The sequence below is a fragment of the Drosophila pseudoobscura genome, chromosome 2 (assembly GCF_009870125.1).
Source record: "Drosophila pseudoobscura strain MV-25-SWS-2005 chromosome 2, UCI_Dpse_MV25, whole genome shotgun sequence".
Lineage (NCBI taxonomy): Eukaryota > Metazoa > Arthropoda > Insecta > Diptera > Drosophilidae > Drosophila > Drosophila pseudoobscura.
Window position 1 is genome coordinate 13,507,624 of NC_046679.1, and position 21,170 is coordinate 13,528,793.

Here is a 21,170-nt window from a genome sequence, read left to right on the forward strand (position 1 = left end):
AGCACCATGAAACGCCCAATAGATATCTTCCCCTGCAGGAAGTCTTGGGGAAGCACACCAAAAAGGAGCAACAGGTTGGTGGCGCATTGCAGGGGCAGAGGTGGAGATGGGGTCAGAGCCCTTGTAAAGTATATACAAAAGTAAATCACATCACCCAAAAGAGTGCTGAGCTGAGCGGGGATTTTCTAGCTGATAAGACAGATGAAAGAATGATCGAATACGGAACGTGATGACGAGGTGATCCCCCTCGTAAAGAGCGTTCACTATAAAGGGGAAAGGCGAGCCACAGTCAGGCATCAGTTAGCGTTCCATAGCCAACACAACAGAACACAAACCAAACACAACATGCAGAAAGGAATCATTCTAATTGCGGCACTTGCTGCCCTGGGAGCCATAGCCGAGGCACTGCCTCATTACCAAACAGTGCCCTACCACCCACCGCCGACACAGCCACCTCGTTATCGCTTCCGTCGTCAGGTTTTGGGCGGCTCATTGGCGTCCAACCCGGCTGGTGGCGCCGATGCCCGTATGGATCTGACCAAGGCGATTGGCACTCCCGATCACAATGCGGTGGTTCAGGCCTTTGCGGCCGGCAACACCCAATCCGGTCCAGTCACCACTGGCGGAACTGCGGCCTACAACATGTAAGTGGATCACTAGAGACATGGGCATCTCATAGACAAGTATCTAACGAGGCTTCTCTCGTTTCCCACAGCCATGGCCATGGTGCCTCTGTGACCAGGACACACACTCCCGGCGTGAAGGACGCCTTCCAGCAGGAGATCCATGCCAATCTCTTCAACGACGGCGTACACAATCTCGATGCCAAGGCTTTCGCCTCGCAGAACAAGCTGGCCAACGGCTTCGAGTTCCAACGCAATGGCGCCGCCTTGGACTACTCCCACGTCAGGGGTCATGGTGCCAGTGTGACGCACAGCAACTTCCCCGGCATCGGTCGTCAGCTGGGCGCCGAGGCTCGTGCCAATCTCTGGTCCTCGGCCGATCGCAACACGCACATAGATCTGACCGGATCCGCCAACAAGTGGATGAGTGGCCCATTCTCCAATCAAAAGACAGACTTTGGCGCTGGTCTGGGTCTTACCCATCATTTCCGTGGATAAATCTCGCTCTTAAATGACACAATTAGTTGATTTTATTTATTGAAAGAATAAACTTTAGAAATTGTTACCAAAACTCAGGTAATTTTGAAAGCTGGGTGCCATGAAATTGTAAAGGATGCTATGAAACTGTGAAAAGCAGTCATTTATAAATCTGTTGCTTGGAAAAAGCTGACTGCTATGTAACTGTAATCTGACTATTATGAATCTGTGAGTTCTGTCTGCTCTGAAACTTTTTAAAGCTGCTATGAAACAAGAAAAGATGCTTATTTCCATGAAACGCGATAGCTCTCTGCTATGCTAAGAAAATCAAAGCTGACTGCTATGAAACTGTGACAGCTGACTGCTATGAAACACCAATAAACATCAATTAAGTAGAGCATAATGCTTTCTTGTTTATTAAACCTAAAAGTGGGCGGTAAATAAAATGGGTTTCTGTGACAAAGATCCTTAAAAATAGGATATAGTACATTGAATCGAATTTGCGACTTCCAAATAAATACAGATATATCGAACACACATCAAGGACAAAAGATCCCTACAAATGGGACACACAAATCAGCAAACAACTCATATTGAAAATACAATCATTTCAATTAAAATTACATGATAAATATTGTAAAAATTAAATAGCGAGGACCGAAGGACATGGTAGTGAATAAGTTAAGACCATCTTAAACGTGGACATGGACGTACGTAAATTATACAAATTAAAAGATACCCTACCCTAGGCTAGGTGTCACTACCATCTATGCTATAACTTATGATCCTACAGCTAAAATACTATTGAAGCGAGCATCGCATCCGTCGCCGCTGATCTGTTGATTGTGAGCAAGTCTATCTGCGCTTGCGACCCTTCTTGTAGCCCTTGCCATACCATCCCGCCTGAGTGCGTGCCAGCTTGCGGGGAAAACTGGTGGTCAACTGCTGGCGACGCTTGGCCGTCTCCGCTGCCGCAATGTGCGCCAGGGAGATGTTTTCGTCGTACTCGTCCTCATCGTCGCTAGTCGGACAGCATTCGCAGACGACAAAACGGCCACTGCGGGCGCGTTTTTTGTGCTTGCGTTGGTTGAGGTTCCACTGGCGATAGAACTGGCAGTCCAGCTCGGCATACCGATCGAAGCAGAAGCCGCAGCTGGCGGCCGACCGGTTCATGGCGAAGTTCGGTACCACCTGCGAGTTCCAGATGTTGAGATCCTCTGGCGGCGGTATGAGGATGCTGTGCAGGCCAGAGTACGCGTACTTGGCGTCGTACCAGCTGGGCAGCTGGCGGAGGAGCTCCTCGTCGTTGTGCTGACGCAGCATGTCACTTTGCGACAGTTCGTTCTCCTCGTCTTCTTCGGTGGTGGAGTCCGCCGAGCAGGTGGCTCCGTCGCTTTGGATCTGTATGTTGAGGGCCTGGAACACTGGTGGCAGAATGTGTTTGGGTTCGATGAAGGGTGTGGACAGAGGCGCCCCGATGGGCACTAGCGGCGGGAGCTGCACGGGCTCTAGAAACAGTTCCACGGGTAGTTGGCAGAGACTCGGTAGACTCGGTCTCGGACTCGCGTCCAAGTGGGTCTTCTGAATAGCGACTAGTTTTGGCAGTTCCATGCTCGACTCCACTTTTAGGTGGATCCCCGTCTTGATCCCCGTTTCCATATCGAATTCCACTTCCTCCTTGAGCGAGAGCGGCTCCAGTTTCGGCAGCAGCTCCAGCAACTGCATCTCCTGCTTCACGGTGGTGAGGAGGAGGGCGTCATCGTGATTGGGACTGATATCCAGTGCCTCCTCCAGCTTCAGTTCAGTCTCCACTTTGATTGTTGTCTCCTCCTCCTCCACCAGCAGCAGGGCAGAGCCAGGATGACAACCATTGTCCAGCTTCAGTTCTCCATTGGAGGATGGTTCTATCTTGACCGCTGCATCATTCCCGTTTATTAAGTTGGAGCATACGCTCCTCGCATACTTCTGCCGCAGGTCGAGGTTGGTCTTGATGCGTCTTCCGTTCTTAATGGGGGTCCGGATGCGGGGTCCCTTGCCTATGGGCAGATCGCTGAAGCTGCAGCTTTCCGTAGAGATGGTCGAGTCCTGCGTCTCCTCGGTGGTGGTGGTGAAGGCCTCCTCTTTGTCGGCATTCTTGAGCAGCGGCTGCGTGAGTGTGTGCAACTCCTCGGGCATAAGGAGGGTGGCGTGGGCAAAAATGGGATCCTTCTCCTTGGTGTACACCGGCACGGAGATATTCAGCAGCTGCATCAGCTGGGCCATTACGCGGTCGCACTTGCCGTTGATCTTGATGCTGGCTATGCTGTCCTTGGGCGTCCATTGAAGATTCACCACGCAGATCTTGGCCCGCTGGCGTGCCGGCTTGTCCATCTGCCACAACCAGGTGTACTTCTTTAACACCTTGAGACTAGAGCCCAGGCACAGGATCACATCCGCCCGCTCCGAGTGCTGCGTGGCCCCCGCCCAATTGAGCGGCCACTTCAGGTTGCCGCGCTCCCCGAAGTGCACTATGGTGTCGTACAGGGGCTCCGAGCAGCGGTGGCACAGCCTGTGCGTCTTGTGGCAGTAGCGTGCCGTCATCTCCGTGGTGTCGAACTGGCGCCAGTAGACGGCGTTCGGCTTGCAGTGCTTGCACACCTCCACGTACATGTTGCCGTGGATCTCGGAGAGCGAGTGGCGCGGCAGACCCGAGCGGAGATGCAGTCCGTCGCAATTCTGCGAGACAACATGGTGGAGCAGACGGCGCCGGTGCAGCTCGTACAGGGCCATGTGGGTGTATGTGGGATTCGCACTTGACAGATCATGCTCTCCGATGTCCTTTCCCTTCTGCAGCAGCGTCCAGATTCCCTTGCTACCACGGTAGTCGGGAATGAGGGCGGCCGTGCTGATGCCAGCGCCCGTGTAACAGATCAGATGTTTCGCCTGGGAGATTATGTTGGCCAGCTGCTCAACCTTGGCCTCGATCACGTGCGGGGCATCCTCCTTCTCGACCACCCGCTCCTTGTAGATCTCGATGCGTTCCTTCCGCTTCTTTGTGGCCTTCACCATGTCCGGGTGCTTCTCCAGAAACTGGCGATCGTCGACGGAGCGCAGGGAGTCGCATTTCCGCAATATTTGCGAGACCTGAAGGAAAGGAATATTTTTTGATTAACATCAAGGAAACACAGATACACACGCTCCGATACAATTGCAATCACTTGCATGTGTGTGTGGGGGTGCGCACACTAATTACCTTTCGCATAGCATCCTTTCGACGCCGCTTCTCGTTGTCCTTCTTCGCAGGATTCACTTTCGCCCGTGTTATATAAGACTGTGCCACATCCGCACTGGGCTCCGGCAGCCCCACATCCTCCTCCATGACTAGCCACCGTCCTCCGGGTCTTAGTTTCTGGTAATCTAAACTAAAAATGCTCCCAGCCAGCGAACAGGGGTTGGGGGGAAATTGGCAGCGAAATGCGTGCCGCTGCGAGCGGTGTGAACGGTTTGGCAGCGCACACTCTTACATTTTATTTACCCTGCACTCCTGCATTTATCTAGACACTACAAATTAATTGTTTTATGCTATGATCGCTTATTTTGTAAATGTTTCTTGTTAGAAAAAAGGTAAACAACTATCGATGTTACAGTGCGCGGCTATCGAGCATTTTGTTGTTATCGATGTTTCAGGGATGCAAGGAATACATTCAGTGACTTGGCGATAGTTTGTAGTAGTAACAGTCACAAGTAACCGTTTCCGGCCCCACGCATAACATATGTATAACAGCAAATTACTATAAGATCAATCAAACTAATCTAATCAGAGGTAGATTTCTACTGTATACAGCAACAGTCAATACTTGGCAATCGTATGTGTGATCCAATCCAGATAGCGATAGACGCGCGTGTAGATGCCGGGAACTCCTGGGGTCCCACAGGACAGACCCGCCGAAGTGATGCCCATCACATGATACAGGCATGGATAGTTCTGATGGTACATTAGTATAGGACCACCGGAGTCTCCGTTGCAGGTGTCCTGAGCCCTATCGGAGCCCACGCACACTTGAGTGGTGGCATCGAATCCGTGGGGATACTCCTCAAGTTTTCGTGAGAGAACTTTCTTGCAAACCTAGAGAAAACATGGGATCAGATCGGTCTCTGCAATACTATGATGGATAATCCTACCCAATCCTCGTAGCGATCCAGTTTCACCTTGAGGAGCTTCGTGGATGGTTTGACGGCAAAGGCCGTACTGCCCCAGCCCACGGCTATGAAGGAACTGAAATAGCGCTCATCGACGAACGGCAGGCAGGCAGGATGCTTGTAGAGATCGAATATGACATCCTCTGCCAGCTTGACCAGTCCGATGTCATGGTAGAGCTGTGGATCCGCATAGCTCGGATGAATTATGTAGGTAGCCACATTGTAGTCCCTTGGAGCAGCATCATCCTCAAAAGTGTCAAAGTCCAGCTCGCCCAACCGAACCACATTTACCTCGCCCCTGCAGCAGTCGGGATCATTGTGTAACTTGGTAATTGTTCTTTCAGTTAATGCACAATGTAACTTACTGTTCTGATTCTAGGCAGTGTGCAGCGGTTAGAACGAAGCGTTCACTTATCAGTGTGCCGCCGCAGAACCAATCAGTCCTCCTGCCGAGCTCTTGGCGACGTCCGAGCCGTGCCATATGTGGAAACTCCTTGGGATTGGCGGGATGCCCGCCCACAATCAACGGCGTATAGCTGCGGCAATTGTCCACAGTCCGATGCTGAATAGGTGCTCCGGGAAACAGAAAACTATAGTCTATCGTTGTCTCGAACACGGTCTTTTTAATACTCATGCAAGCTGCGAAGGAGTCCAGGGTTTAGATGAGATCATCAGGAGATAAGGCCTCACTTACAGGTTATTATATCCGAATGTTGATGTTGGAAAAAACCGCATGGCAGTAGGTAAAGCAGCAGCGACACCAGAAAGAGAATCATGTTCGCTAAAAATTTGACTGCGATTACTTTGCTCAGCCGCTAATCAAGTGAGGCTTCTACCTACCGCTTAGAACGGGTTTCAAATCAGATATTATTCATCGCAGAGCAGATTGATCAGCAGCCAGCCACCGCCAAATGGGTAAAACAAACAGAATTTCCCCTTGTTCCCGAGTTCCAAGAAAACAATTCAACTTCCATAGTTCCGATTTGTTTTGCTTACCCTCCCTTACAGATATGTGCAAATATAAACTCTATAATTAGCATGGAACGTGGCTGTGCCATACATATTACGACGTCTTGCCCATCTCCGCTTTAATCCAGTCCAAGTACTGGTGTACGCGTGTGTAGAGGCCTGGAAAGTCCGGAGTGTCGCAGAAATTGCCAGTGGAGGTGATGCCCATAACATGGTACATGCATGGAAAGTCCTTGTGATATGTCAGCACTGGGCCACCAGAGTCGCCATTGCATGTATCCTTGTGGTCCTTAGATCCGATGCATATTTGAGTGGTGCCGTTGTACCCGTTGGGCAGCTCGTCGTTCGGCTCGGACGTGGTGCTGCATCGGGTGCCGTAGTTATTGAGGCGAACCTTCCTGAGCTTCTTGGAACTTTCGCCAGCCGATGGCAATGAATGTCTGGTCGCTGGCGCCATCGTGGAAGGGTAGGCACGCCGGATGCTTATACTCGTTTAAAGTGACGGGCCGGCTCAGTCGCAGCAAGGCAATATCATTGTAAATGATTGGATGAGCGTAGCCGGGATGCACCGTGGCATTGGTCACGCCAAAGTCCTCCGGATCGGCATCGTCCTTGTCGTTGTCGAACTCCAGTTCTCCCAGCCGAACCACATTCACAGCTCCACTGCAACAGAGAATCGCTTAGAGATTGATGAGCTTCAGTCCCCATGCCCTATTGGTACTCACTTCTCGGAGAAGAGGCAGTGGGCAGCCGTGAGGACGTGTTTATTGCTGATCAAGGTGCCGCCACAGAACCAATTTATTTCGTTATCCTCATTGCGATTTCCGAGGCGGGCGGCATGAGGAAACTCCTTTGGGACGGCTGGTCCTCCACCGATAATCAGGGGCGTGTAGCTGGTGCATGTGTCTCTGGTCTTGTAGATGATCGGGGCGTTCGGATAGAGCAGACTGAATTCCGAGGTCTCCTCGAACACGCTCTTCTTGTAGGCAGCGCATGCTGTAAGTCAGTTTTCATTGATATTGAATGATTTTTCCCACCGATCGTTGAGTACTCACATCTAACTAAATCCTGATCCTGGGCTGCAATCCAGTCTACTGCCAGCACCAGCAAGGCAGCTCCCAACTGGTAAATCTTTATTGTAAACGCAGTTAGCATTTCTCACGTCTCGTGTTGTATTCGCAACGCTCTGGCAGCTACTGAATGAATCTCAATCAATAGCGGATTCCGTGTGATCTCTGCGGGGTTATCGTCCAGCGATAGATTGCATTACCATTACCAAATGATAGGGAGAAATCCGGGAATTTATTGATTATAAATCATAGACGCATGTATGATGTACCCGATCTTTATAGGTACATCTTGGCCATCTTTAAGCCGGTTTGCAAATAGGAAAATCAGCTAAACTATTCACAATCCAAGACTAAACAAATCTCTCGATGATAATAAAAATAGCTTATGAGTAATGACAGTGAGTATCAGTTTCAAACCGGTTCAGTGTTCTTCCTGGTTCACAAAAAAACATAACACAAAAAGATATAGCAATTAATAACGTGATAATATATTTGTTGCCCTTACGGACTCCTTTTGCGCGAAATCGGACATTCGCTTAAACTATAAAAGGGATAAATCTCCTTCACTTCACGAGGTCCTCGCCAGATGCTGCTTGATCCAATTCAAATAGTAATGGACCCTTGTGTAGACACTGGGAACGTCTGGCGTGTCGCAGGCAACGCCAGTGGATGTGATGCCCATCACGTGGTACATGCAGGGATAGTCCTTGTGGTAGGAGAGCACCGGGCCACCAGAGTCGCCATTGCAAGTGTCCTTGCTTTCAGGGGAGCCGATACAGAGTTGGGTGCTGGCGTTGTAGCCGTTGGGTAGCTCCTCGTTGGGCTCCACGCTGGTAAGGCAACGCTGCCCGTAGCCGCGAAGCTGGACTTTCAAGAGCTTCTTTGACTGCTTTTGGGCAAACTGTTGCGCACCCCAGCCAATGGCAACGAATGTCTCGTGCCGTTCACCATCGTCGAAGGGCAGGCAGGCGGGATGCTTGTACTGACTGAAGTTGACCGCTCGACTCAGCCGAACGATGCCAATGTCATTGTAGAGGGCTGGGTTACTGTAGTCCGGATGCATCGTGGTACTTAGCACTTCAAAGTCCTCCGGCTGGGCATCGTCCTTGTCGTTATCAAACTCTAGCTCTCCTAATCGCACAACATTCACTGCCCCACTGCAACGAGAGAGCATATTATATATTCAGTGTAAAGCTTGGACCTTCCTGATACCTACAACTCGGAGTAGAAGCAATGGGCTGCTGTGAGCACCAGTCTGTTGCTTATCAAGGTGCCGCCACAGAACCAATTCGTTTTGTTATCAGCATTGCGATTGCCGAGTCGTGCTGCGTGTGGGAATTCCTTGGCTTCGGCCGGGGATCCGCCCACTATCAGAGGTCGCGAGCCATGACAGGAGTCGACCGTTTCATAGGTGATGGGTGCATTGGCAAAAAAGAAGCTGATGGGCACTCTCTCCTCGAAAACTGTCTTCTTGAAGAGCGTGCAAGCTGAAGGAAATAAACGCTAGCGATCATATGTAAAATATCTGATATCTGATATTTACCTTGCTGAACCGCTCGATCCGGACTCTGGCTGAACACTAGGGCACCGCTCAGAGAAAGCATCAGCAGCACAGAACCAAGTAAGCGCAGCGACATGGTTATGAATCGTCGATGAACTGCATTAAAAGACGATTGGACGACGACTGATCGATTGAGCTCCCGAACTGCGCAGTGGAGAGCACCGATCTGCTAAAAACGAGCGAAGTTCAACCTTTTACATTAATCTGAGAATCAGACAATCAGCTGCTTCGATGGAGACCTGTTTTCTGTGCAAAAAAGCCTTAAATTTATCCACAACACAACACAGTTCGTTGGCTTAACATTTATATTAATGTTTGTGCTAATAAACACAGGTTAACAGTCTTAGCATCTAAGGAGAAAATAGGACTAATTAAAGTGTATTCCTTTCGAGTTGAAGGCCCGCAGGAGACGCATGAAATCATCTATGTCCATAGATCTCGCACGTAACGTAGCCATTTCCAATTCCTCTAGAATACCGATGACCTTTTCCTGCATGTTAAAATCCTCTTCAAGGGGCTGAAAAATACAAATGATATGGATGGGGATATTTCTTGGATAATATTAGAATGACTGCCACCCACCTCGTTCCTAAGCGAGCGAAACACTTTGTAATTCTTTTCGAGCATTTCAATCACTGAGCTCACTTTGAAGGTGGCAGCGAGGGTCTTGTTTTTGCGCAAGAAGGCAATGCGGGTGAGGCCATCCCATTCAGTAAAGTTTACCGGCGGTGGAGGGTTCTTGGGCTCCAGGCGCACCACACTCGACTCCACCTTTGGCGGCGGCCTGAAGTTATTCTTGCCCACCTTCATGAGCATGTCTACGCGGGCCAGTAGTTGTGTGTTGATGCTCAAGCGGCAGTACAGCTTGTCGCCCGGCTTGGCCACCAGACGCTGTGCGAACTCGCGTTGGAACATGAGCACGGCACAGCGGAAGATTGGCCTGTGCAGCAGGAGTTTGAATATCAGCGGCGAACTGATTTGGTAAGGGACGTTTGCAATGCACAGGTCGAAGAAGGGCAGCTCCGCCTTCAGGAAATCGCCGATGAGAATCTGCAGCTTGGGTTGCATCGGAGTGGCCTGCACACGCTTCTGCAACTCGGCGGCAAGGCGGGTGTCGATTTCACAGGCAATCACCTTCTTGGCCTTCTCTAGCATGCGGACGGTCATGTTTCCCGTACCGGGACCGATTTCCAGCACCACATCTGTGGGTCGCAGAGCAGCCTTCTCAAGCATAGTGGTTATCACCAAGGGGTTCTTTAAAATATGCTGCCCAAAATCCTTGTTGAATACAATTCCTGCCACGAAACACGGTTAGAACTGGAATTGTTCATCCTTTCCACTGTAACGTACCTTGCTTTTGCACTTCATTGTGGACGCGGCTCTTTTTCTCTGTCTTTACTTTTGGCATATTTTAAACTTTTCCTTTGCCTGTAAAAGGTTTAAATCGTGACTTTGTTTTGGTTTCAAAATCCACATGTGTTTGGTCGTTCATGAACGAATCAATTCTCTGAACCAGTTCACTTTAACCCACTTAACGCACCATTTAAGCCCCGTTACAGGTTTACCAGTTTAAGTAAACCGCTGAAAACAATACTGTTAGTAAATTATCTTTGTACATACAACCTTCCATTATTTTTTTTTTACAAACATAAATTATCCCATAACTTTCACCTGATCTGCGCCAAAATTCTTGAAGTTGTATCATTTTCGTGAAGATTTTTTTAATACCCACTGGTAGAAAATGGGTTAATCATTCTCTGTTCATGATCGGAAATCATTTTCTTCGATTTTGATATTCGGGATTACTTACTCTCTTTTATTCGATTGTGTCGAAAATAATAGACATGCGCGCAGCTATCCGTTAAAATAAATTATGCAGGAAAGCACGGTTTGACGCGAAAATTAAAGAAGTGGTCTGAGATGGGTTAAGTGTTCTCTGTCCATACGGTACCCATGTGGTCTTTTCCGTTGGGGCAGTGCTGTTTCAGTTCAAATGTGAAATTCAAAACATTTTTGGCGGGTACATTTTTCATAGGTGTTACCTCTTTATTTATTAATTAGTTTTCACTTAAAATTATAAATCAATTTTTGTTGTTTTCAAGTTTGGTATCTTTGGTTATCTTCGCACATCGGTACATTTGTTCTTTACCATTTATTTAGTATCTGCTTTAACACTTCCTTCCTTGGCTTACTTTTGTTTAAATTTTTTTGTTTTAATATATCTTTTTTTTTTACAACATATCAACTGTTGACTCTTGACTTTATCTTTACAGTTATTTATCTCTTTTGTTTAAACATAACTTAACTTTATTTATGCGTTCTCCCAATTGTAGTTTGGTTACTTTTTCGGTTTTGTTTGGTTTTTGTGTGTTTGTGAATACTTTTCTGTTCATGAATATTACTTTTGCAATGACTCTTCCTCTAACTAAGCCTCCTCTGCTACAACTCTTTCAGTTTTTTGCGCTCTGCTTTGTACGCCATTCAATAAATAATTCAATATATTTTCTTAGTAGTTTTTGTAGTTAACAACTTTTAGACAATGATTAGGGGCTGGGCTGCCGTTAATAATCCTCCGAGTGTATGTTTGTATGTGTTTTCTTTAAGTATCTAAGATGCGAAAGGTACATGAAAAAGTTGCACATATGTGTATATCGTTTGTGGGTGTTTGTTCTTGTCCAGAAAAGCGTTAGCTTAGCTGGATCTGATCTGTGAGTACATCTCGTACATTCAGAGTTATAGCACTGGCTGGATCGCTCTACTGGAGTCCTTCTTTGGCAAGCAATGACTTTCGACCTATAGCTTTTGTGTGTTTACGAGTGTGTCTAGCAGATTGAGAGTGGGGAAGGGGGAGCATTTGCATTAATTTGCTTTGCATATTTGAAGAGTGAGCTTATAGCTAACATTTGGTTTCACATTTCCCTATAATATTTTACTTGTTTCAGGTTCCGCGATTTGTGCTTTTCTTTTCTTTTTCCCATTTCCCTTGCCTGTTTCGGTTTCTGTTCCTGTTCCCCGCTTCGCTTCCATTCATTCTCTCTTCATTTCTTTGTATTTTGTGTGTGCTTCTTCTCGAGAACAACCAACAATATTTTCTATTCTGTTTGCTTATTCCCTGACCTGACCGTATCGTACCTGACTAACGGACTATACTCATATAAATTAATCATGTTGGCTGGATGCGTATATCTGTGAGAGTTTTTGCTCTATTTGTTGTATATTTTGTATCATTTTCTTTCTTTTTCTTTAATTGAATAGCGCTACTATTTGTCTATATTTTCAATCTTCTCAATGGCCTGGATCGTCTAGCGATTGAGCTCATTGTTTTATAAAATTATTTTTTTATCTTTGTAACATTTTTGCCTATGTTCTCCTTATTCTTCCTTTTTTTTTTGGGTATTTTCGTTTTTGTTATATGTATATATTTTTTTTTTTGGTAAAATGCGTTTTTGAGAATACTTTAGGTTAACATTTCAATTGTAAATGGGTAACTAGCGCTTGCGCAGGGCTTGCTATTTCACAAATACATATTATTAGACACTGGGCGTTCATTATTACATACAAATTTTATGCTTCATGCTTGCCTCTGACTCCTCTGCATTTTTTGTTTTACTTCTGTTTTATTTTTTTTTTAAATTTTTTTTAGTCAACAACGCTGCTTATAGTTAATAAATCTCCTGTCCTTGAAGGGTCCTTGGCTATCCATCCTTGCAATATAATTATAAGTATATATTTTGTAATGATTTATTTTAGCAGAATTCCTTTTGCTCTGTGGATAGATTGAAAACATAAACTGAAACAAATTTTACCGCATCGCATGAAATGTGTCGTCGTACATAAAATAATAGGAATAACAACATTTAAATGAAGTAATTAACAGATTTCGATGCGTTCTGCTAAAATTTGTTTAGAATAGAATTTAGCTTTGAGTCTTTGGCTTTAAAATCAACATATACATAATAATCGTTAATATTGTATCTCTCGTCTCTTCCTCCTTTTTTCATATAATTTCATATATGTATAACGTTTGTTCGGATCTCTTTCATTACGCTAAGTGTTTTGTTTGTTATATAAATATGCCTTTAGTTTCACAATTTTATATGCTTTATGTATGTATATTATATATATATATAATTTGTTTGTTTTCTTCTCCCCTCTCTCTTCGGCTTACGGACTAAACACGTTTCTTGGTTGTATTCATAATTTGTTTTTAGGTTTTTAGCATACATAAATTGATGTGAATTTTATAGACATTTGTTTGTTTTAGCTTTATTTTCTATGATTTAGTAGCTTTACTTTCTCTTTGTTTTGCTGATAAATTGTATGCGTTTGTTTTAGGATTTTTTGGCTTGATTTTTGTTTTAGTTTGGTTTTTTATAAATATTTGTGTGTATAACAATAAGGTTAAATTTTAAAATAATATCGCTTTAATACTTGAGAAGGAAGTTGTGCAAGATTTCAAATACATAAAAAAACAAATTGAAATTAAATTTGTGTGTTTTTATATGTATATGCTTTGGGGGGGTATTTGTTTTATAGACGGCACGTTGCGAAGCGGCACATATTGTGTGTGTTTTAGAGGTTCCCTTGAGATTCGCTTGGAGCAAGAGCTAAGCTTGGACGCTGTCTGGCCGTCTTTATGCCTGCCTTTAAGTGCGAAACTTGAGATTCGGCACGTTAAACAATCAAACAATCAATTAATCAATAAATAACTAATAACAAAATGCACTCTGAGCCACAATTGCAGCCCACAAGGGCATTGACTAGATGGGTTCGGGTGCGGGGCGAGGCGGTGGATTGGCTTGGCAAATAACATAACTTCAATACAATACAATAAATAAATTAAAACTCTTTTTAAGCGGCGGAGGCAGGCTCCAGCTTGAAGCTTAAAGCGGAAGCGGAATAGGAATCTGGGGAAACTTAACAATTTGGTTCTTTCTGCCTTGTGCGCACCATTCAAGTCGAAGCTAAGCAGCAGCTTTGGCACTGGTTGTTGGTTGTGGAGATGGCTATGGCTTCGGGTGACAATGAGTGATCGATCTACAGTACTTGCAATGTTTCACTTCTCTGCTTCGAACCTAGGATTTAGAACGAAATAAGGACAACGACTACAATTGGAAAACAGACAACAATGAAGCGTTTTCATCGAGAAACAATACGGATAGTTAGCTTGTGCTAGGGATATACGCTAGAGGAATACGCTAGACGCTAGATGCTAGATGGTTGATGGTTGATGCTAGATGACGGCACAGATCGATCTGTATGTCCACCCAATTTAAAACTAACTCACTGACTGATCTATACGGCCCGGCCCCTGGGGTGGGTGGAGCTCAACCTGTGGCGGGTTATTGTTATTTCGGCGGATCAGATCGGATCCGGTGCCTCCAAAAGTGAAAGGGAAAATGAACTACAATCGTTGGGCCCTAGTAGACTTTGCGCTCTGGTCCGAACTTGGGATTAACAAAGGAGAAGCCAGCGAACTCGTCCTGGTTGATGCATCGTATGACGTCGTTCCCTATGGGGGTCAGTACCGGATCCTCCTTGGTGAACTCCGCATCGAAATTGTTGGCATCGCGTGGATTTTTCTACGATCAAACGAAAGGTTAGTCAAAATGTATGGGAATGATCTCTCAAAACTTACCATTTTTGGTCGGAATGGTGGCTTTATGTTGCGCTTCTCAAGCTCCTTCCAGTCAAGCTTATTGAAAAATGGATGCTTGCGTATCTCGTTCTCATCGCCAGTGCAGCCAAGACGCTGTTCCGGATTCTTGGTGAGAAAACCTGCACAGAAAGACCGCCACTACATTAGCACAGGACACGCAATGAAAGAAAGGGGTATAGAAAATTACCCTTTAATATGGAAACGGCTTCGCGGGACAGCCAAACGGGATAGAGGACATCGTCGTGCATGATCGAGTCAAAGAGCTCGTCCTCATTATCGGCCTCGAACGGCGGCTGGCCGGCCATCATCTCGTACATGAGCACGCCCAGCGCCCACCAGTCGACGGAGGCGCCGTACTCCTGCTCCTTGAGTATCTCCGGGGCGATGTAGTCGGGTGTGCCACAGAACGTTGTGGTCAGCATGCCGTTCATGATGCCCTCCTTGCACATGCCAAAGTCGGCCAGCTTGCAGTGGCCCTCCTGATCGAGCAGAATGTTGTCCAGCTTCAGATCGCGGTAGATGACACCGTGGATGTGGAGGAATTGCAGCGCCAATGTCACCTCCGCCGCATAGAAGGCGGCACGGGCCGCCTCGAATCGACGAGCCTTCTGTATCTGGAACATCAAGTCGCCGCCATTTACGTACTCCATAACGAAGAACAGGCGGTCCGGAGTCTGAAAACAGGAATGTAACGCAGTCAGGAAGGGATGGTTGGCGGCCAACGCCAGGATGCGCTTCTCCGTCATGGTGCAGTCCACATCGTCGTCCTGGATGATGGCATCCTTCTTCAGCACCTTGATGGCATAGATCTCGTCGGTGCCCTTCTTCTCGGCGAGCATCACCTTGCCGAACGAGCCCTTGCCCAGCACTTTGATGAAGTTAAAGTCCAGCAGCGAGCACTTGCCGGGGCGTGTGTCCCCGGTGGCTCCGCCCACGGCCAGGCTCATGCAGCTGCTGCTGTTGTACCCGCTGGTCAGCGTGCTGGTGGAGGTGGCCAGGCTGTCGGCCGACAATGTGCCACTGCGGAACGAGGCACCGGGCACATTGTCCCCGTCGGCGCCCAGCGAAGCCCCGTAGTTATCCTCGCCGCCCTGCTGGTTCAAGTACTTGGAGCGGCGCGGCTGCTGGCCCTGCTTGTCCGGCGAGATGCCCAGCGAGCTGAGGATCTCGGCCATCTGCTTGGTGTTGATGCCGCACGTGTTGGCCACGTTCTTCTGGCAGCGCTTGTGCACATTCATGCAGCAGGTCTCGCACTGTAGTCCCTGCTTGATGAGTCCGTACAGCAGCGAGCCGCAGTGGTCGCAGAAGGTGAACCGCTTGTAGCTGTGCACCACAAACCGGTGGGGCACATTGACGTTGAATCTCTGGCCGGCAGGGACCACCTCCACTTTGGTCTGCTGCTAGACAAGTATGATGGGATAGGATTGGGGGGTTACCTTTGATCTGAGTGCACATGGAAGAGTAACGGGTTGCTTACCTCGTCTCGCATGCCCGGACACTTGGACACCACGGACAGATGACATTTTTTATGTACAACTAAGGTGCAGACTAGATATGATGAGGAGAGAGAGAGAGACCAAAAACAACGATATATCATTAATATCTCCACTCGGAACTGGGCAACTGAATGCTGAATGGAATGGATTTGATGCTATGCTTCGCTTTGATTCCATCATCATCTGGCAGAGCGGAGCACAGCAGAGCAGAGTGCATAGCAGATTGCAGATTGCAAGACAACTTATGGGAAAACTCTAGACTCTAGATATACGAATAAATGTTTGTTGTATATTTACAGGATATCATATATCGTTTACTCAAGCTCATTGAAACATTCAGGGTTAGACACAAAGGCTCTCGATGATGGCATTCAATGCGATTTTAACACTCTCCTCTCCATTGAATATCACCATTGAGAGGGCATAGCATATGTAATTAGTCGTAATCTCTGAGTAATTGTGCGATTTCTTTGGTGCAGAATTGATTAATCACATGTTGTGTGTGTTGGTCAGGTGAAGTTTAGTTGAGTTTTCAGTTTTGAGTGCTCTGTGCCTGTGCCTGTGCGCCTATGCCTGTGCGCCAATTAGTGTTCGTTCAGGTGTACACAAAAGTTTTTAATTACAACATTCAGATGCTTCGGGCAGATGTCGAACGAAAAATTAAACTTTTATAAGACTTTTATTTGACAGGAATAAATGAAAAAAGTAACATAAGAGAGTGGGACCTTCTTCGGCGGATCCGAAGCTTGGAGTATCCTTCGAAAATTCCCAATAAAAGTTATCTAGAACAAAAGTTTCCTAACGTTTTCTAAATATTTAAAGCATGCAATATAAGATGGGGATAAAATAGATAGACAGACGAACGTGGAACATTTTGAGGCTAATAAAAGATAATATGATAGTTGCTTCCCTTTCTGGCAAGCTGAATAGATCCCAGTATAAAAATAAATATAAAGGGTATATATGGGCCCTAAAGACTTGAAGATGGGTTACAATTAAGACAGACTTTTCCTGACAGACACACAAATTAGTATAGCAGGACGTTCAGTTCATTATCTTGTTGCTAAATGAAGGACAATGCAATGTGATGGCAACCCAATCGATTAGTAGAGGTGCAGAGCGGACAGGACTAGTGCCAGGATGCCAAACTGTCCGAAGAGAGGGAGAGATAGAGAGTGGACAGGATGTGAACGAGCAGGTGAACGATGCATCCATGGCAGAGTCCAGAATGGACAATGCTGAACGTGCATCCACATCCAATCAATAAGGGCATTTATCCCTTTTGTTTCATAAGGTAAAATAAAACAATATTGTACATAAGTAATAATGCAGCTAGACGAACAATATCCAGATGCTATTGTTCTTTCAATCGAATAGCAAAAACATCAACAACGACAACGACAACAACATGGACAACGACAACAGCAAACAACGAATAAAATGAGTAACGAACAACGAATAACGAACGTAACAAGCAAATGCAAAGTGATATGGATAATGGGGAGCGGAGCTTGTTGAAGGCTCTCCACTCCTAGAGCTCCAAGGCTCCAAAGCACCAGGGCACCCAGGGCACCCAGGGACCCAGGAGGACCCGTTGGCTCTGGTCTCCGTTTAGTTTGAAGCAAAACACATACCTTGACATTGATAGCCTTGTTTACCAATTCCCCTGCAAAAAGGCAAGAAATTCCATGGCTATTGTATGTATATATATTTTTTTTGGTAACTGAATGAAGAGTGTGTTGGTTTGTGTATGTGTGTGTTTGTGGTTTGATGTGATGGGATGTGGTGTGTGCATGAATGAAGAACCGCCAGTGGAAAACCCAAAAGAAAATCAAGCATTGGCTGTTGTTCATGAGTTCCTGACCCCAAAAGCAGCTTTTAAAATGAGACCCGAGACCCACTTGAATAGAAACCAGGGTTAATGCCAATGGAAACAATAAATAGCTAATAGAAAATCAAAAACTCTGCATAAAAGACCCAGAGGCGAGTGATGAGTGGATGATACATTAAGAACATAGAAATAAGATCAACTAAAATCGATTTAAATCAAATCATAAATAGTTTCAGAGAGATGGTGTGTGAGAGAGAGAGAGAGAGTGGAGAGATAGGTGTGTGGATAAATCAAATAATTCCCAAAACTAAATGCATGTTCATGTAGATATTAATCACTGCAAATACAACTTAGGAATTATGGTACGGTAGATGTTCAGCCCTGTACGACTGAGTACGGTGAGTACGTTACGGATATTGTACGATTATGTGTGCCGGCCAGGGCCGGAGCGGAGCGCTCCACTTACCAGATAAACTCCCGACAATGCGAACAGAAGGTGGGTTGACGCAAAAATGTTGCCATGAACTTGTGACCATTCACCTGGAATTGCAAGAGATATTCGCAAAGATCAGTATCAGAGGCCTTCCAAAGAATTCTGAGGGACACTCACCTGGTGCACACGACGTCGCATGGCTCCACGACGGCGATTGAAGCCAGCGCGCTCTTTGAACTCCTTATTGACGGCCACAGTGCGTTCCACCTCGGCCTCGGCTTTGGCTTGATCTAAAGAAAAGACAGAAAGCGTTACATCTGGGAAATGCTTAGGAATTTATAAACCACCCCCGAACACCCACCATTGCATTTCTTCAGCTCAATGATGATGTGGATCTTCCCCTGTGGTTCCAGGTTGACCTGCAAACAGTCATAAATGTTATACAGATGCATTAAATAGGTTCTGTTAAGACTCACCCATAGATCTGGAGCGCCTGTCTCGCTCTGCATAAGATCTTCGAACGATATAATGGCATTGGCCACAAAATCATCCGGCGGCAGGGCCGCATCGTGAAAGACGGTCAAGCTGATGTTCTTGGCATTGTTGACATCGTGCACGAACTGCTCATTCCAGACAGGATCGAATGTCTTTGGGCGTGTGGTGGATCGATCTAAGAATGGAGGGAGATTAGTACCGTATCGTCAATGGGGGCGTGGGGCTGGGGCTTTAGCTCACCAAAGTGACTCTCGTCGACATCTATCGAGACGTAGGGATCAATGAGCTGCTCGTCGGCTAGTTTGCCGAACGTTAGGTTGTGGCGCTTCTGGAAATCTGTCGGACGCAGGCCGCTCGCCTCGCACACCTTGATCTGCAGCTTGCCCGTAAACATAGTCATTGCCCCCGTTTTCCCTTGCTTGACTCGACCCTTGACCCTTGATCCTTTTGAAGATTCAGCTCCTCTCCCCCGTTCTGGCTTTCTGGTCTCTGGAGAGGGGGTTAATCTTAATTGCAACGATCCCGGCTAGCAGCTGACGGACTGCGTCTGGTGAGTCAGCAGCGGCGGTGGTTTGGTTCAGAGAACAGCAGGAACCACTCTGTGGTCGTGTGTGGGTGTGTGTCTGGGTCTGTGGCTGATCTGAAATTGCAAGATCAGATAAGAATTTATTAATGAAATGACCGAGTGACGTTCAGAACTTTTTCTATGGGGCAATGAATGTTAGTGTAGGTCATTGACACTCATAAATATAATGCTATACACAGTACACCCGATTTACTCCCAAGGTCGCCCTCACATTGATGGAATCCACTCTTACATACACACTACTGTATATACATACATATATTATGTAGATATATGCATTCGCTTGGGGGGCATTAGGCAATCGCTCAAACGACAACAGTCCATGAAACAGAAAATCGAAAATAGTACACGACCATCATCTGTTGTGGTAATATTTCCACCCCTGCCCACCTCACATCCACACATAAATCATTATCATTCCAAGGAGTCAGCGGATGCAGTGTTTGCACAACTTTTTCAATCTGTCGCAATTTCGCAATTTGATCGTATCGTATCGTATAATAACTGTAGAGCGTCGCTTTAATTGAGGCAAATCCACAGGAAAGGAAACGTTTCATAATAAGTACATGCTCCCGAAACGATTTAATTCTAAAGAATTTTTGGAAGGGGAACAAGTTGTTTTTCTCAAGGTGCCTCCAATTTAGCTTTGATTAGGTCTTACATCTTTTGATGGCAGTTTGTTCTCTTTTTTTATGCAAATTGTTTTTAATGCATGTACGACGGATTCGGTATGGGCACACACCACATCGAAGAAGAGAAGCTATTTTTTCAGAGATAAAACAACAAAGAAATAATAACAAGCAATCCTAATGCCTGCTGCCCCTACCCCTATCGCCACCCACTACCTACTACTACAAGACACACAAGACATCAGCAGCAGCATCACACCAACACACAAAAATTCCAGCACCAACAATACACTCACACACACACACACACACAGTCAAGATTGGAGAGGCGCACGCGATTTACAGGTCCGGATTTCACATCGCATAGAATTAGAATTAGTGTTGAATCCGGATTAATATTAGAAAACTCAATTGGAAAATTTGTAATTTTCTAATTGGGAAAAACGAAGGCGAATCTGAGTGTGCGCGTTGGTGTGGGTGAGAGAAAATAGAAGAGAGCGAGCGCGTTTACATTACGTTACATTACACCTCAATTACCTTACCTTTGCTCTCTCCGCGTTGCTGCTGGCGCGCTCTTTCTGTAGCTCTCTCCCTCCCTCTATTTTTCTCTCTCTATTGTTGGTATATTAGAGAAAAAATGTTGAGCTGTGTGCGAAAAAATTAAGGATGCCTTGACACTAGAACCCACACACACAGATACACAGACACAGATACAGATGCACGGACACGCACACGCACCCTGTTTGCACAGTTGAAATTGGTTGTATCTTAAGGAATTTTCTTTGTTTTTTCTGGCTTTTCGCGAATCCCTAAATCACGTATCCAACATTTTCCTTTCCTGACAATAGTGCATTGCTGGGGTGGGTGGGTGGAATTTCGTCGAATTAATTCGTGTCGTGCACAGTGTGACCGCGGACTTATTGATCAAGTATACGGTCTGACCCTCAGAAATATACCAAAATACGTCACAAATTTCAAAATATACCGTATATATACTGAAGAATTGTTTGTATCCAGTTCCATAATATTTTTATCCGATTGATCAATCCATTTTCTAATACACTAGCAAATTTTCATAACTCCTTTTTATTGCATTTATTGCATTATTAAAATTTTGTAGACAATTTCCACTACTCATTTCTTTACATGGTCACTACACGCT

General features: G+C 46.0%; 7 protein-coding genes across 11 annotated transcripts; 1 reads left to right on the plus strand and 6 right to left on the minus strand.

The window, feature by feature from the left end:
- The first annotated feature begins 292 nt into the window (after positions 1 to 292).
- On the plus strand, positions 293 to 1,138 carry LOC6897269 (attacin-A-like). The gene is made up of 2 exons (XM_002137393.3): positions 293 to 644; positions 716 to 1,138. Exons 1-2 carry the CDS (start codon positions 346 to 348, stop codon positions 1,119 to 1,121), a joined length of 705 nt encoding a protein of 234 aa, XP_002137429.2. The 5' UTR covers positions 293 to 345; the 3' UTR covers positions 1,122 to 1,138.
- A 350-nt stretch (positions 1,139 to 1,488) lies between these two features.
- On the minus strand, positions 1,489 to 4,756 carry Sirt7 (sirtuin 7). Its single transcript, XM_001358626.4, has 2 exons — positions 4,333 to 4,756; positions 1,489 to 4,223 (listed from the first exon to the last, which is right to left on the minus strand). Exons 1-2 carry the CDS (start codon positions 4,456 to 4,458, stop codon positions 1,956 to 1,958), a joined length of 2,394 nt encoding a protein of 797 aa, XP_001358663.3. The 5' UTR covers positions 4,459 to 4,756; the 3' UTR covers positions 1,489 to 1,955.
- LOC4801595 (serine protease snake) lies at positions 4,591 to 6,196 on the minus strand. 2 transcript variants are annotated; one of them, XM_033385987.1, is made up of 5 exons: positions 6,120 to 6,196; positions 5,974 to 6,060; positions 5,645 to 5,918; positions 5,262 to 5,577; positions 4,591 to 5,205 (listed from the first exon to the last, which is right to left on the minus strand). In XM_033385987.1, exons 2-5 carry the CDS (start codon positions 6,053 to 6,055, stop codon positions 4,930 to 4,932), a joined length of 948 nt encoding a protein of 315 aa, XP_033241878.1. In that variant the 5' UTR covers positions 6,056 to 6,060; positions 6,120 to 6,196; the 3' UTR covers positions 4,591 to 4,929. The 2 variants fall into 2 exon arrangements, with proteins under 2 accessions (XP_033241878.1, XP_001358664.3); XM_001358627.4 differs by lacking the exon at positions 6,120 to 6,196 and having other exon boundaries at positions 5,974 to 6,079.
- A 51-nt stretch (positions 6,197 to 6,247) lies between these two features.
- On the minus strand, positions 6,248 to 7,459 carry LOC4801597 (serine protease snake). Its single transcript, XM_001358629.4, is given in 4 exon segments — positions 6,248 to 6,667; positions 6,669 to 6,911; positions 6,974 to 7,244; positions 7,304 to 7,459. Coding segments are annotated over 4 exon segments (939 nt in total). The 5' UTR covers positions 7,404 to 7,459; the 3' UTR covers positions 6,248 to 6,342.
- A 323-nt stretch (positions 7,460 to 7,782) lies between these two features.
- Positions 7,783 to 9,017, minus strand: LOC4801596 (serine protease snake). Its single transcript, XM_001358628.4, has 3 exons — positions 8,862 to 9,017; positions 8,535 to 8,805; positions 7,783 to 8,475 (listed from the first exon to the last, which is right to left on the minus strand). Exons 1-3 carry the CDS (start codon positions 8,953 to 8,955, stop codon positions 7,887 to 7,889), a joined length of 954 nt encoding a protein of 317 aa, XP_001358665.3. The 5' UTR covers positions 8,956 to 9,017; the 3' UTR covers positions 7,783 to 7,886.
- Positions 9,018 to 9,166: 149 nt separating this feature from the next.
- LOC4801598 (probable dimethyladenosine transferase) lies at positions 9,167 to 10,382 on the minus strand. The gene is made up of 3 exons (XM_001358630.4): positions 10,230 to 10,382; positions 9,462 to 10,174; positions 9,167 to 9,396 (listed from the first exon to the last, which is right to left on the minus strand). Exons 1-3 carry the CDS (start codon positions 10,285 to 10,287, stop codon positions 9,247 to 9,249), a joined length of 921 nt encoding a protein of 306 aa, XP_001358667.2. The 5' UTR covers positions 10,288 to 10,382; the 3' UTR covers positions 9,167 to 9,246.
- Positions 10,383 to 10,900: 518 nt separating this feature from the next.
- On the minus strand, positions 10,901 to 20,960 carry Pkc98E (Protein kinase C). Of its 4 annotated transcripts, none has more exons than XM_003736504.3 (11): positions 20,747 to 20,960; positions 19,034 to 19,433; positions 18,775 to 18,968; positions 18,660 to 18,717; positions 18,476 to 18,588; positions 18,332 to 18,405; positions 17,669 to 17,700; positions 16,016 to 16,086; positions 14,726 to 15,938; positions 14,518 to 14,657; positions 10,901 to 14,461 (listed from the first exon to the last, which is right to left on the minus strand). In XM_003736504.3, the coding sequence occupies exons 2-11, from the start codon at positions 19,191 to 19,193 to the stop codon at positions 14,300 to 14,302; spliced, it is 2,217 nt and encodes a 738-aa protein (XP_003736552.3). In that variant the 5' UTR covers positions 19,194 to 19,433; positions 20,747 to 20,960; the 3' UTR covers positions 10,901 to 14,299. The 4 variants fall into 4 exon arrangements, with proteins under 4 accessions (XP_003736552.3, XP_033241876.1, XP_033241875.1 ...); XM_033385985.1 differs by having other exon boundaries at positions 14,726 to 15,935; positions 20,551 to 20,960; XM_033385984.1 differs by having other exon boundaries at positions 20,551 to 20,960.
- Between the last annotated feature and the right edge of the window lie 210 nt (positions 20,961 to 21,170).

Excerpts from the sequence above, each read along its gene's own strand:
- LOC6897269 (XM_002137393.3), top strand. The coding sequence starts at position 346 with ATGCAGAAAGGAATCATTCTAATTGCGGCACTTGCTGCCCTGGGAGCC. Across the intron at positions 645-715 it reads GGAACTGCGGCCTACAACAT|CCATGGCCATGGTGCCTCTG; the intron begins GTAAGTGGATCA and ends CGTTTCCCACAG.
- Sirt7 (XM_001358626.4), bottom strand. The coding sequence starts at position 4,458 with ATGGAGGAGGATGTGGGGCTGCCGGAGCCCAGTGCGGATGTGGCACAG. Across the intron at positions 4,224-4,332 it reads GAAAGGATGCTATGCGAAAG|GTCTCGCAAATATTGCGGAA; the intron begins GTAATTAGTGTG and ends CCTTTCCTTCAG.
- LOC4801595 (XM_033385987.1), bottom strand. The coding sequence starts at position 6,055 with ATGATTCTCTTTCTGGTGTCGCTGCTGCTTTACCTACTGCCATGCGGT. Across the intron at positions 5,919-5,973 it reads ACATTCGGATATAATAACCT|CTTGCATGAGTATTAAAAAG; the intron begins GTAAGTGAGGCC and ends ACTCCTTCGCAG. Across the intron at positions 5,206-5,261 it reads TGGATCGCTACGAGGATTGG|GTTTGCAAGAAAGTTCTCTC; the intron begins GTAGGATTATCC and ends TGTTTTCTCTAG.
- LOC4801596 (XM_001358628.4), bottom strand. The coding sequence starts at position 8,955 with ATGTCGCTGCGCTTACTTGGTTCTGTGCTGCTGATGCTTTCTCTGAGC. Across the intron at positions 8,806-8,861 it reads GGATCGAGCGGTTCAGCAAG|CTTGCACGCTCTTCAAGAAG; the intron begins GTAAATATCAGA and ends TATTTCCTTCAG. Across the intron at positions 8,476-8,534 it reads CATTGCTTCTACTCCGAGTT|TGGGGCAGTGAATGTTGTGC; the intron begins GTAGGTATCAGG and ends CTCTCGTTGCAG.
- LOC4801598 (XM_001358630.4), bottom strand. The coding sequence starts at position 10,287 with ATGCCAAAAGTAAAGACAGAGAAAAAGAGCCGCGTCCACAATGAAGTG. Across the intron at positions 10,175-10,229 it reads CAATGAAGTGCAAAAGCAAG|GAATTGTATTCAACAAGGAT; the intron begins GTACGTTACAGT and ends GTTTCGTGGCAG. Across the intron at positions 9,397-9,461 it reads TTCGCTCGCTTAGGAACGAG|CCCCTTGAAGAGGATTTTAA; the intron begins GTGGGTGGCAGT and ends TGTATTTTTCAG.
- Pkc98E (XM_003736504.3), bottom strand. The coding sequence starts at position 19,193 with ATGACTATGTTTACGGGCAAGCTGCAGATCAAGGTGTGCGAGGCGAGC. Across the intron at positions 17,701-18,331 it reads CATTGTCGGGAGTTTATCTG|GGGAATTGGTAAACAAGGCT; the intron begins GTAAGTGGAGCG and ends GCCTTTTTGCAG. Across the intron at positions 14,658-14,725 it reads AGCCGTTTCCATATTAAAGG|GTTTTCTCACCAAGAATCCG; the intron begins GTAATTTTCTAT and ends CTTTCTGTGCAG.